Below are 13,282 nucleotides of genomic sequence, written 5' to 3'. Positions count from 1 at the left end.
GATTTGAGACCCTTTTTTTTAATGTAGGCATTTACCACTATAAACCTCCTCTAGCACTGCTTTTGCTGCATTCCATATGTTTTGGCATGTTATGTGTTCATTTGTCTCAATATATTTTCTAATTTTCCTTGTGATTTCTTCTCTGGCCCACTGGTTGTTCAAGACCATTTGTTTAATTTCCACCTGTATATGTCCCCCCCCCCCCCATTTTCGTTTTGGTATTGATCTCTAGTTTCATTCTATTGTGGTCAGAAAAGACACTTTGTATGACTCAGGTTTTTTATTTTTATTATTTTTTTTTAAATAATTGATTGTCAAGTTAGCTAACATTCAGTGTATACAGTGTAGTCTTGGCTTCAGGAGTAGATTCCCGTGATTCATCACTTACAAACAACACCAAGTGCTCATCCCAGCAAGTGTTCTCCTCAATGCCCAACATCCATTTTCCCCACCCCCAACCCTAACCCCAGCCGCACATGAGTGAAATCATATGATATCTCTCTTCTTCTGACTGACTTATTTCACTTAGCATAATATCCTCCAGTTCCATCCACATTGTTGCAAAATGACAATATTTCATTCTTTTTCATCACCAGTCACTGTCTTTTTAAGTTTGTTAAGACTTGTGTTGTGGCCTAGCATGTGATCCATCCTGGAGGATGTTCTATGTTCACTTGAGAAGAGTTCATATTCTGCTCCTTTGAGGTGGAGTGTTTTGTATATTTCTGTTGGTTCCAATTCATCAGTAGTGTTGTTCAAGTGCTCTGTTTCCTTACAGACGTTTAGTCTGTTGTTCAACCATTGCTGAAAGTGAGGCACTGAAATTTCCTACCATAGTTATATTACTGTCTATTTCTTTCCTTCAGGTCTGTCACCTCTGACCTCATGTATTTGGGTGCTCTGCTGTGGAGATGGGGAACAGAGCCACTCCAGGCTAACATGCCCCAGATGCCCCATCCCCATCCTTGCCAAGGTTCAGGATATTCTGTTAAATAAATATTTTCAATTTGGTGCATGCTTTTTGTCAATTTTCAGTTTTTATATAGTTGCTTTGACAACTTTGTCCACTTTTAATGTTACTTTTTGGGGAGAGAATTTGCTGAGTTCCTCAGTCATCCATTTTTTAAGTGGCTGGGCAGGTTCTCCACTGTTCCCTTATTCATACAGGGATGAATGAGGCACTGGGAGATGGATTTCATGGACCTTGGAAGAAATATGTGCCCTGAAGTCTAGCTGTGTCCCCCTCAAACATACACCCCTCCCAGGATCCATTCAGTCATTGGGACAATGGGTCACAGACGAACTAGGTTATCTTGGGGCCATCAGCTCCATGTCCTTGCCTCAATGGCCTCTTTACTCCCTCCAGCCAGGTCCCCAGCACCCAGAGGACCCTAAGTGTACACTTCCAGACACTTGCAACCCAACTCCAAGCTTCTTGTGATGGTACAAAATTAACAAACATTGGAGACAGTTACTTCCTCATCTTTTCCTATCCCATTTGGCATAAATTGAATTTTACTCAAATTTTATTTCTAGATGGTTCTGTATGATTCTCTAAGCTAATTAAAAATATTTTGGCATAAGCATCCTAGATTAAGAATTGTCTGTATAAGAAGTAGTTATGGGGAGCCTCGGTGGCTCACTTGGTTAAACATCCAACTCTAGGTTTTGACTCAGGTCATGGTATTATACTTCATGGGATTGGCCCTTGCATTGGGCTCTGTGCTAACAATTCAGAGACTGCTTGGTATTCTCTCTCCCCCACTCCTGTACCCTCTCTCTCTCTCTCTCTCAAAATAAATAAATAAATTTTAAAGAAGAAGTAGTTATAACAAAAGTACTCTGATACTATCAGGTTTGTAAATTCTAAATTAATATTATTTGAGATTCATCCATTATGCAACTATAAAGACGTACCCAATAGCTGAAGATTTACAGTAATGACACTATTTATCTCTTGTACAGATTATTTCATTTTTAAAAATGTTATCATTAGGGATGCCTTGTTGGCTCAGTTGGAGGAACATGTGACTCTTGATCTCAGGATTGTGAGTTCAAGCCCCGCATTGGGAGTAGAGATTACTTAAATAAATAAATAAATACTTTAATTTTTAAAAAAAAATAAATAAAATGCTATCCTATCATTAATAAGCTCGCCCAGTAAACTCCTTTAAAATCTTTGGTTTTCATTCTAAATTGTGCTTGTCCAAAGATAACATTCATTTACTCATCCAACCAGCAAATATTTATTGGGCACCTCTTTTAGTCTGCTTTCACCCCCATAACAAAATACTGTAAGCTGGAGGGGATTAAACAACAGATATTTATCTTCTCATATTTCTACTGACTGAAAAGTCCAAGATCGAAGTGCCAGCTGATTTTATTCCTGGTAAGAACCTCTTCCTGGCTTGCAGATAGCCACTTTCTTGCTGTTCCCTCACATGGTGGGGAGAGAGAGCTCTGGTCTCTTCCTTTTTTTATAAGGACACCAATCCCATGATGGCTGCTCTACCCTCATGACCTCATCTAAACCTAAGTACCTTTCAGTGGCCCCACTCCTAACACCATCACATTGGGAGTTAGGGCTTCAACATAAAAATTTTTGTAGGAACCCAGGGATGCCTGGGGAGCTCAGTCGGTTAAGCGTCCAAATTTGGATCAGGTTGTGAACTCTTGGTTCATGGGTTCGAGCCCTGTGTTGGGCTCTGTGCTTAACAGCTCAGAGCCTGGAGACTGCTTCAGATTCTGTGTCACCATTTCTCTCTGTCCCTCCCCCACTCATACTCTGTTTGTATCTCTCAAATATAAATAAACATGTTTTTAAACTAAAAAATAAAATTTTTTGTAGGAAGACAAACATTCATCCCATAATAGTGCCTGTATCTGCTGGGCATTACTTATGGTGCTGGCGACATACCAGTGAACTCAGATCCTCTGTCTTCATAGAGCTGGAATGTGCCTCCTAGAGAAATGTTTAATAAAACATTGCGTGAGGTGGGAAGGACAGGCATATTTACACCAGAGAACACATTAGAGTTTTATACTTGTAAGGTGATCATTAGGTCACATCTTCATAACAAGTGATTTAAACAGAATCTGGCATATGTTTCATAGCAACCCGAAAAGCCAACTGGGAGGGCATGGAAGAATAAATCCCATGGTAGTATAACAATAACCAGAATAACATAACTATTCTAGAATAACACAGAACAACCCAGAATGTTTGTTCCACATGTGTGTGGTTGAGTGTCTGCTGGGTTCTGAGATGCCAGAATGGACATGGCCCTAGCACAAGAGGGAGACCAGCCAGATGGACATGGAAGAGGAAGTGGAGCTATGAACAGAGAAAAGATTCCAAGAAAGTGGCATGGCTATTTGAGTGTGCCTTACAGAGAACCTACTAGAGCATGAGGAGGGGTTGGGGAGGGGACATAGGAGTTTGCAGGTGAAGATAAGTAAGGATTGACCTTATTCTATAAGCATTGGGAAGCCACTTGGGGGGACAGGATGAAATTTGTGTTTTCAAAAGTCATGGTGGTATGGACAGCAGGTTAGGAAGCTAATTGGATGCAGAGGCAGTGGATAGGATACTGTTGTCATAGAAATGAGAGATGTTGGCTTGAATTGGAGTGATGGTCATGCATGTGGGGTAGGGGAGGGAAGATCTGACAGACTCAGGACATGAGGGACAAGGTGGAGGGGATGATTGGGTATGGGAGTGCTATTTGCAGAGAAATTTTGGTACCTGTTTCCAGATTGAACATCTGAGAAATGATAGAGCCCCGGATGAGGTTTGGGTCAGGTCGGGTGTATCAAGTAGAGACTGCATTGTGAGTTTTGTTTGATGCTGAGTGTGTGGGGGTCTTTGAGGTCTCCAGGCAGAAGGGTTGAGCTGGTAGTTAGCCAGGAGTTTCGAGTTCAGGAATAATCACAGCAGATGCTGTTGGGGTGTGCACCAAGACCACCAGTGATTCACTACAAGTACTCTCAGAACTCAGCAGAGTTATGGTTTATTATGGGAAAAGGTCACAGGTGAAGAAAATCACCTCAAGAAAAGAGGCACATGGGGCAGGGATACACCAAGGATACACCAAGAGCACGCTTCCAATTGTCCTGTCTCAGTGGAGTTGTGGATAGCACTTAACTGATCCAGAAACCATATATGGCAACATGGTGGCAGAGGAGTTAATGGAGCTTTGCTGCTCACAGAGACTTGGCTTATGGTCTGCAGTGCTGACCTCAGTACTTTAGTCTCTCCAGGGGTCAAAGTGATGCTGCATAGGTCTTGATATCTTCATATGGTTTTGGGTTACTATCTAATTCCTTTCATTTCAACCTCAAGGACTCCCATACTCGTGTGTGTGTGTGTGTGTGTGTGTGTGTAGAGCAGTGGTAATAAACTCTCTAACCTTTATACCTGAAAGTCACTAACACTGTATGTTAGTTATACTTTAAGAAAAATGTGTTTAAAAATAAACTCTCTCACCTTTTGTTTATAAGGAAAGGTCTTAATTTCTCCCTGAGTTTTGAAGGACAGTTTTGCCAGCTATAGTGTTCTTAGTTGACAGTTTTCTTTTCTTTTACAACTTTTCAATCCTGCCTTCTGAGCTACAATGTTTCTACTGAAGAATTGACTTATGATCTTATTTAGAATTCCTTGTATGTGATTAGTTGTTTCTCTTGCTGCTTTTTTTTGTCTTTCTCTTTCAACACTTTGATTATACTATGCTTCAGTTCTTAGTTTACCTTGTAGGAGTTCATTGATTTTTAGTTTTTTTTAATATTAAATATAATTTATTGTCAAATTGGTTTCCATACAACACCCAATGCTCATCCCAACAGGTGCCCTCTTCAGTGCGCATTACCCACTTTCCCCTCCCCCTCCTCCTCCATCAACCCTTAGTTTGTTCTCAGTATTTTAGAGTCTCTTATGGTTTGTCTGCTTCCTTCTCTGTAACTTCCCTCCCATCCCCTATGGTCTTCTGTTAAGTTTCTCAGGATCACATATGAGTGAAAACATATTGTATCTGTCTTTCTCTGCCTGACTTATTTCACTTAACGTAATACCCTCCAGTTCCACCCATGTTGCTACAAATGGCTAGATTTCATTCTTTCTCATTGCCAAGTAGTATCCCATTGTATATATAAACCACATCTTTTTTATCCATTTGTCAGTTGATGGACATTTAGGCTTTTTCCATAATTTGGCTATTGTTGAAAGTGCTGCTATAAACATTGGGAGTACAAGTGCCCCTATGCATTAGCACACCTGTATCCCTTGGGTAAATTCCTAGCAGTGCTATTGCTGGGTCATAGGGTAGATCTATTTTTAATTTTTTGAGGAACTGCCACTCTCTTTTCCAGAGTGGCTGCACCAGTTCGCATTCCCACAGACAGTGCAAAAACGTTCCCATTTCTCCACATCTTCTCCAGCATCTATAGTCTCCTGATTTGTTCATTTTAGCCACTCTGGCGTGAGATGGTATCTCAGTGTGGTTTTGATTTGTATTTCTCTGACAATAGATTTTTTTTTAGATTCTTGGAGTTTAGGATTTCTGTATTTCATTAATTAGAATGTTTTTAGCCATTGTTTCTTCAAATAATCTCTCTGACCTTTCTCTGTCTCTCTCTCACTTCTCCCTCTGGGATTCCCATAATGCCTGTGTTGAGACCTTTGATGTTGTGCCACAATCCCTTAGGCTCTGTTCACTTTTCTTCATTTTGTTTCTTTCTGATACTCAAGCTACATAATTTCAAATGCACGGTCTCTTTATTCTGCCTGCACAAATCTGCTGTTTAACTTCTCTTTTGGGGGACAGCTGGCTGGTTCTGTCTGCGGAGCTGCAATTTTTTATCTTTGGCTGTGAGTTCGAGCCCCACGTTGGGTGTAGAGATTGTTTAAACATACAATCTAAAAATATATATAAACAATAAAATAAATTATCTTTTTCAATATATTTCCTGTATTTTCAGCTCAGAAGTTCTTATCAGTTTTTTATGTATTTTCTATCGCTTTGTGGATATTCTCATTATGCTCATATATTTTTTTCCTGAATTCTTTTAGTTCTTTGCATTTGTTTTCCTCTAACTCTTTGGTTATACTGAAAGCAATTGTCTTCAAGTTTTTATCTAGTAAATCCAATGCCTGTGTTTCTTCAGGGACAGTTTCTGGAAATTTACTTTGTACCATTGGATGACCCATTTTTTCCCCTCTTCTTTATATGCCTTGTGATATTTGTTTTTTTAGAAAAGCAGACATTTGACAAAAGAAGTCACTTCCTCATGTCTTTTTTTGTTGGCTCTTGGCTGGTACAGTTCTCTACTGTTTAGTTGAACATGCTCCAAGCCTAGAGATCTTCTCAAGGTGTTTTGGGGACTTTTCTGATACATATTGCCTGGAACTCACTGACTTTTTAAATTCTCATGTACACATGGCTGCTTTTGAATGTCTTAATTTCTCAAAGAGAAATCTAGCTTCTCCTTAGGAGATAGATATATATAACTCAGCCATCAAAAAGAATGGAATCTTACCATTTGCGAAGATGTGGATGGAGCTAGAATGTGTCATGCTAAGCAAAAGGAGTCAGCCAGAGAAAGACAAATATCATATGATTTCACTCATGTGGAGTTTAAGAAACACAATAGATGAACATTTGGAAAGAGGAGGAAGAGGAGAGATGAAAACATACAACAGGAGACTCTTAATGATAGAGAACAAACTGAGGGTTGATGGAAGGAGGTGGGTGGGGGATGGGCTAGATGGGTGATGGGTATTAAGGAGGACACTTGTTGAGATGACCACTGGGTGCTGTACGTAAATGATGAATTACTGAATTCTACTCCTGAAACCAATATTGCACTGTATGTTAACTATAATTTAAATTTAAAAAATGGAGCTTCCTAATGTGTCATTTGACTAATGTCACTCTCTTACACTGATTAATTTTGAATCGTAAACCAACTTAGTATTCCTAAGGTAAGTCTTACATTATCATCATGGTTATCCTTATATATTGTGGGATTCTATTTGCTCATATTTAGTTAGGTGGTTTTTTTAAACTTTTTTTTGAAAGTTTATTTATTTTGAGCAAGAGAGAGTAAACAGGGGAGGGGCAGAAAGAAAAGGAGAGAGAGAATCCCAAACATGCTCTTTGCTATCAGCACAGACCCCAATGCAAGGCTTGAACTCATGAACCATGAGATCATGACCTTAGCTGAAACTGAGTTGGATGCTTAACTGACTGAGCCACCCAGGTGCCTAGTTAGGTGGTTTTTTTTCTGTTCTTTTTAAAATGGAAGTATAATTGACATACAGTGTTATGTTAGTTTCAAGTGTACAATATAGTGATTTGACAAATCTATACATTACTCAGTGCTCATCACAATAAGTATAGTTGCCATCTGTCACCAAACAATGTTATTAAAATCTTACTGTTCTACTTTTCATCTCCACGACTTCTTTATTTTGTAACTGCAAATTTGTACTTTATCTATTTCACCCATTCCCGCCCCCCCCCCACCTCCCTTCTGGCAACCACCAGTTTGTTCTCTGTATTTAAGAATCTGTTATTTTGTCTGTCTCTTTTCTCTTTGTTTTGTTCATTTGCTTTGTTTCTTAAGTTCCAGATATGAGTGAAATCTTATTTGTCTTTCTCTGACTTATTGCACTTAGCATAATACCCACTAGGCCCTTCCATGTTGTCACAAGTGAATGGGAAGCTCTCCTTGTTTTCTAAGGCTGAGTGACATCTCATTGTATGCATGGACCCCATCTTCTTTACCCGTTAATCAGTGGTTGAACACCTGGGTTAAAGAAAGTGAGATACTCCAAAATGGTAACTAAAGGACCCTCACTTCTGAAGATAATAGAGTATGTGAGCTTCTTACTATTCCCTTCACTAGATACAAATAAGAGCTCAGAAATTACATATAAAACAAACATAAGAAGACCCTTATGCTAGTCAACTCAGCATAATAAACACTAGGAGGTTTAAATAACAGACATTTACTTTTCCCCACTCCTAGAGGCTGGAAGTCTGAGATCCAGGTATGGTCACGGATAGTTCCTCCCGAGGCCCCTCTCTCATTGGTGTGTCCTCACATGGTCTTCCATCTGTGCCAGTCTGTGTCCTGATCTCCTCTTCTTATAATGACACCAGTCCTGTGGGGTTAGGGCCCACACTAGTGACCTCATTGTACCTTAATTAACCCTTTAAACACCCTATTTCCAAATATTGCCACAAATATAGTCACCTCAGAGGTCCGGGGGGTTAGGAATTGAACATATAATTTGAGGGGGTGGGGCACAAGCCTACAACAACCTTGAAAGGTAGAGACACAAGGTAGACCGTAGGGAACTTGTGATCCTAGGAGCAACACCATGGTGATTTTCCTGCATTTTCTTTTTCCCTCATGTGTCCCAGACTTGGAGAACAAGAAGCCAGCAACTCAGAAACACAAATGAGCACTGACAAAAAAATGTCCCCCAAAAGCCTATTCCTTCTAGCCATAAGACCAGGACAGGAACAGCCTAGCAGGACAGAAAACTTGAATATCCCAGACTTTGGCCCCAGCCAGGCTGTAATGAGCCTTCTCAAACCCACCCCTGCTGGGAGAGTTCCATAAAAGACCAAGTGGGGAGCTGGACTTTCAGCCTTGCTGTGCAATACCTGGGAGTCAGAGGAGACCAGAGGGTAGCTGCAATGCCTACCTCTGTTCAACAGTAACTAGAGCCCCCACCCTGCCAGCAATGTCAGTGATACCCCTTCCCCCTCTGCCAGGCAGTAATGAGGTAACATCAAACCTTCCCCTGCTGGAGTAGTGTTGGAGACAGCCAGTCAGGGCTGCTTTCCATCACCAACAACCAATTCTCTTATTCTCTGGACATCAGCTAGGCAGCCAACAATTCAATTTGGTTTTGACACTGCATACCTAGAATTAACATCGGATTCCACAGGTTAAAGGTCCAGACCCCACAAGTCGTTCCCACTTACAATCCAAGGTGCAAGTCCTAGGTCACCTGTACTTCTGACCAACCAACAATAAATTGGAGACTCCCACAAGCTCCTCCCCAGGTTTGATGATTTGCTAGAGTGGCTCACAGAATTCATGAAACACTTAGGTTTACCAGTTTACTACAAAGGACACAACTCAGGAACATCCAGGTGGAAGAGAGGCACAGGGAAAGGTACAGGAACAGGATGGTGCTTTAATACCCTCTCTGGGGCATCACCCTTTCCGGCAAGTTGGCGTGTTCATCAACCGAGAAGCTCTTGGAATCTCGTTGTTCAAGCGATTTTATAGAGCTCAAACTCCAGCCCCCTCCCCTCCCCAGAGATCAGGGATAGAGATGGAAGTTCCAATCCTCTAGGCACTTGGCCCTTCTGGTCATCCCGAGGCCACACATGGTTCCCATCCTAAGTCACTTCATTAGCATAAACTAAGGTGTGCTCTAAAGGAACTCTTCAGGAGTAACAAAAAAAACATTTGCACCACTCAGGAAATTCCAAGGAGCCTGGAATTTTAGGAACTCTGCCAGGAATGTAGGACAAAGACCACATATACTTCTTCTTATATTACAGGCAGCTAAAACAGAAGCCTTAAATAAGAACCAGAGTCTCATAACATGTTATGAAAGTGTCCACATATCAGTAAAAAGTCATAACTTGTCATAACTAAGAACCAAAAACTAAGAAGATCCCAAAATGAGTGGAAAGCAAAAAAAAAAAAAAAAAAAAAGACAAGGAATAGACACCAATATTGACATGACAATATTGTTGGAATTATCTGATAAATGTTTTAAAGCTATTATGATAAAAATACTTCAACAAAAATTACAAACACACGTGAAACAAGTAATAAGTCAAATGTTTCAGCAAAAAAATCAAGAGTCTTAGGAAAGAAGTAGAGACATAAAGAATAACCAAATGGAGGGGCGCCTGGGTGGCGCAGTCGGTTAAGCGTCCGACTTCAGCCAGGTCACGATCTCGCAGTCCGTGAGTTCGAGCCCCGCGTCAGGCTCTGGGCTGATGGCTCGGAGCCTGGAGCCTGTTTCCGATTCTGTGTCTCCCTCTCTCTCTGCCCCTCCCCCGTTCATGCTCTGTCTCTCTCTGTCCCAAAAATAAATAAAAAACGTTGAAAAAAAAAAAAATTTTAAAAAAAGAATAACCAAATGGAAATTTTGGAACTGAACAATACAATAACCAAAATATAATATAATATAATATAATATAATATAATATAATATATCTGGGGGCGCCTGTGTGGCACAGTCAATTAAACGTCAGACTTTGGCTCAGGTCAAGAGCTCAGGGTTCGTGAGTTCCAGCCTCGCATCAGGCTCTGTGCTGACAGCTGGGAGCCTAAAACCTGCTTCAGATTCTGTCTCTCACTCTCTCTCTCTCTCTCTTTTTCTGCCCCTCCCTGCTCATTCTCTCTCTCTCTCTCTCTCTCAAAAGTAAACACTAAAAAGACTGTGGTTTGCCTCTCTTCCCCCCCCCATGTCTATTTGTTTTAAAATAAATAAATAAATAAATAAATAAATCGTTCTAGGGGTGCCTGGGTGGTTCAGTCGATTAGCCATCTGACTCTTGATCTTGATCTGGTCTGGCTCTCAGGGTCATGAGTTCGGGTCCCTCACATTGGGCTCCATGCTGGGCATAAGGAGTACTAACAAAAGAAATAAAAATAAAAATTACTGTCCTAAAAAATTAAAACTTGCTCTTTGAAAGGCCTTGTTAAAAGGATGGGGAAAAAAGCTGCAAAGTGGAAGAAAATATTTGTAAGCCACATATCTCACAAAGGATTAATATTCAGAATACACACATAATCTTCAAAATTCAGGAGCACCTGGGTGGCTCAGTCAGTTGAGCATCTGACTCTTGATTTCTGCTCAAGTCATGATCTCAGGGTCATGGTATCAAGCCTTGTGTCAGGCTTCTTGCTGAGCGTGGAGCCTGTTTGATTGTCTCTCTCCCTTCTTCTGCCCCACTCTGTCCCTCTCTCAAAATAATAGACTTTAAAAAATCATTTTAAAAAGTTACCACATCATAAAGTACAACACAACTGTCAAAAACAAGTTGTGTTAGATTTGATCTCTAGAAACAGCTTACAAACAAAATGTCATAACAGATAAATGCAGGGACTTTGGGGCTGAGTGAGTTCATTCAACAGGGTTCAGTCTGGGAAAAGGGTCATGGATCATGCCACATGACATCAGAAAGGGCAAGTCCAAAACAAGGCTGTGAGGATGCACTAGCCACTGTGCACTAAGCACAGGGGCAGAGTAACAAGGTAGAACTCTCAAGGACACCTGGGTTTGCTGGGAAGTTAGGCCAGCCACCAGCAAGGACCAAGGGAAGCTGAGCCACTGGAGGAGACATTGCCTCTCTGCAGCCCCAGTGAGTATCTCTCAACATATGCTAGTCGGAGCTGGGCTGACCCTGCAAAATTAGATCTAAACAGGCTTAGACAAGGATATATCATCCCAGAACATCACACAGAGGAGGTTACCAAAGAAATGCAGTCTCAGAAGACAGGTTGCTCAAAGTCTCACCTGGGTCCCCATGTGCAGAGCCAAGCCAGCTGGGGCTGGATGAGCATGTGATGGAGAGGAAGGAGTGGGCTCAGATGTAGATCATGAGGACTGAGACTAGAGGTGTGTTCACTGTGTGTCTGAACAAGAGTGGTCAGGGCTACAGGACTGTGGAGGGACTCTCAGTAGAAGGCTCAGAGTCCCTGCGCACAGTGGACCTGTCCCAGAAGGGAGTGCTGGAGGGAGGCCATTCCTAACTGAAACTAGAATTAGAACTGGTAGAGATCAAACAAGGCAGCAAGTGCTTGTGGCACATCAGAACCACACATTCTTTCCAAATGAGATTTCCCCGTGAGAGTGGCCAGAACATCTAGCAGGAGCAGGAGGCAGGGGGTTGGGGGGACTCTGGTTCAGGATCCTTCTTCAGCCTCGACGGCCCTCCTGTATAAGAATCCACCTCTGCCTCCCTCTGGCGGGGAGGGACTGCTGGTCACCCACCAGGCTCCTTTCTGCCTCCGACTGAGATAGAGCTGCTGTGGCCAATTCTGGAGGCCACACCAGGCCAGGGAGGTGACAATGGGGGCCAAGCTGATGATTTTCTATCCATGCACTTTGGAGCATCCAGGAGCCCAGGAGAGGTGCCTTGGGGGCCAGCTGGTGGGGCGATGCTGGGGACCAACTGTCCCAGTTTCCCCAGGACTGTAAGCTGGATGAGCTGGTCACCTCCATTGAGGGTGCCCTGGCTGCCCCACTCCATGAACCAGGATGCCTGACTTCCACCCACTCCACAGGGAAGGGCAGTTCTGCTGTCTGATTGGCCCCCAACCTCCAAGTGAGGTGGCGGAACCCTCTCCTCCTTCTCCAAACAAACAAACCCACAAAGAAAGAGATAACACTTCATCCGGTTCTGCTTTTTTATTGGCCTGTCTGTTCATATACAGCGAGTCCTAGAGCGGAAACTGAGGGGCGCAGCCCAGAAGGGCGACCTCCCACCCCCCATCACACACACACCCTCTCTGCCAGGCCGGGTGCTTAGTGCACCTGGGCCAAGTTGTGCTTCTTGTACAGCAGCGCCCTCTTCTTCTCTCGCTGGCGCACGAAGGCTCGAAGTCGCGCGGTGGAGAAGGAGACAGCCGCGGGCTGGGAGCCCGCAGGGCCCTCCTCGGTTAGCCATGGACACTGTAGGCAGCTGGTCGCGCACGGCCGGCCCCTGGAGAGAGGGAAACGGTACCAGCTGAGCTCTGGGAGCGGAGGCCGAGCGGAGAAGGGACGTAGGGCGTGGGCCAGGCGGGGTGGGAGGGCTGGGCGCGGGGCGGAGCGCAGGGTGATGCGACGGGCAGGACGGCCACCTTACCAGGGGTGCGCACACAACGTGCTCCGGAGAAAAGCCACCGCGCCGCCGGACAGCCCCGCGTAGCAGCAACCCAGACGGATGAGCCCCTTGCGCAAGGCTTTCTGCAGGTCGCGTGTCCCTTCACCGTTCACCGGGTACTCCGCGCTCAGCCTGCGCGCGTGGGGGATCAGGAGACTCAGGTAACCATCGGGTGTGTGTGTGTGGGGGGGAACAGCGGGGGGTCTGGGAGAACCCTCCGTGGATGCCCAGTCTCTCCGCCCCCCCCCCCCCGCCCCTGCGCTCGGAGAACTCACATGATGAAGGCTGTCACGCCTATAGCCCAGATGTCGGTCTGTGGGACGGCACCCTGGCCCTCCAGGAGCTCGGGAGCTGGGAGTGAGTACAGGTCAGGGCAC

At 43.5% G+C, this 13,282-nt stretch overlaps 1 protein-coding gene across 45 annotated transcripts in view; it reads right to left on the bottom strand.

The window, feature by feature from the left end:
- Nucleotides 1-12,433: 12,433 nt before the first annotated feature.
- Nucleotides 12,434-13,282, bottom strand: part of OBSCN (obscurin, cytoskeletal calmodulin and titin-interacting RhoGEF) — a 198,606-nt gene continuing 197,757 nt past the window's right edge. For all 45 annotated transcript variants that reach the window (XM_058740572.1, XM_058740604.1, XM_058740654.1 and 42 more), the window contains 3 exons: nt 13,181-13,256; nt 12,888-13,037; nt 12,434-12,743 (listed from right to left, as the gene is read on the bottom strand). In XM_058740572.1, coding sequence (XP_058596555.1) covers nt 12,566-12,743; nt 12,888-13,037; nt 13,181-13,256 — 404 coding nt within the window. In that variant the 3' untranslated portion in view covers nt 12,434-12,565. The remainder of the gene's footprint in view (nt 12,744-12,887; nt 13,038-13,180; nt 13,257-13,282) is intronic.

This window comes from Neofelis nebulosa, chromosome 1 (genome assembly GCF_028018385.1).
Source record: "Neofelis nebulosa isolate mNeoNeb1 chromosome 1, mNeoNeb1.pri, whole genome shotgun sequence".
Taxonomy (NCBI): domain Eukaryota; kingdom Metazoa; phylum Chordata; class Mammalia; order Carnivora; family Felidae; genus Neofelis; species Neofelis nebulosa.
Note: the sequence above shows the minus strand (reverse complement) of the source record. Positions and strands in the feature narration are given on the sequence as shown.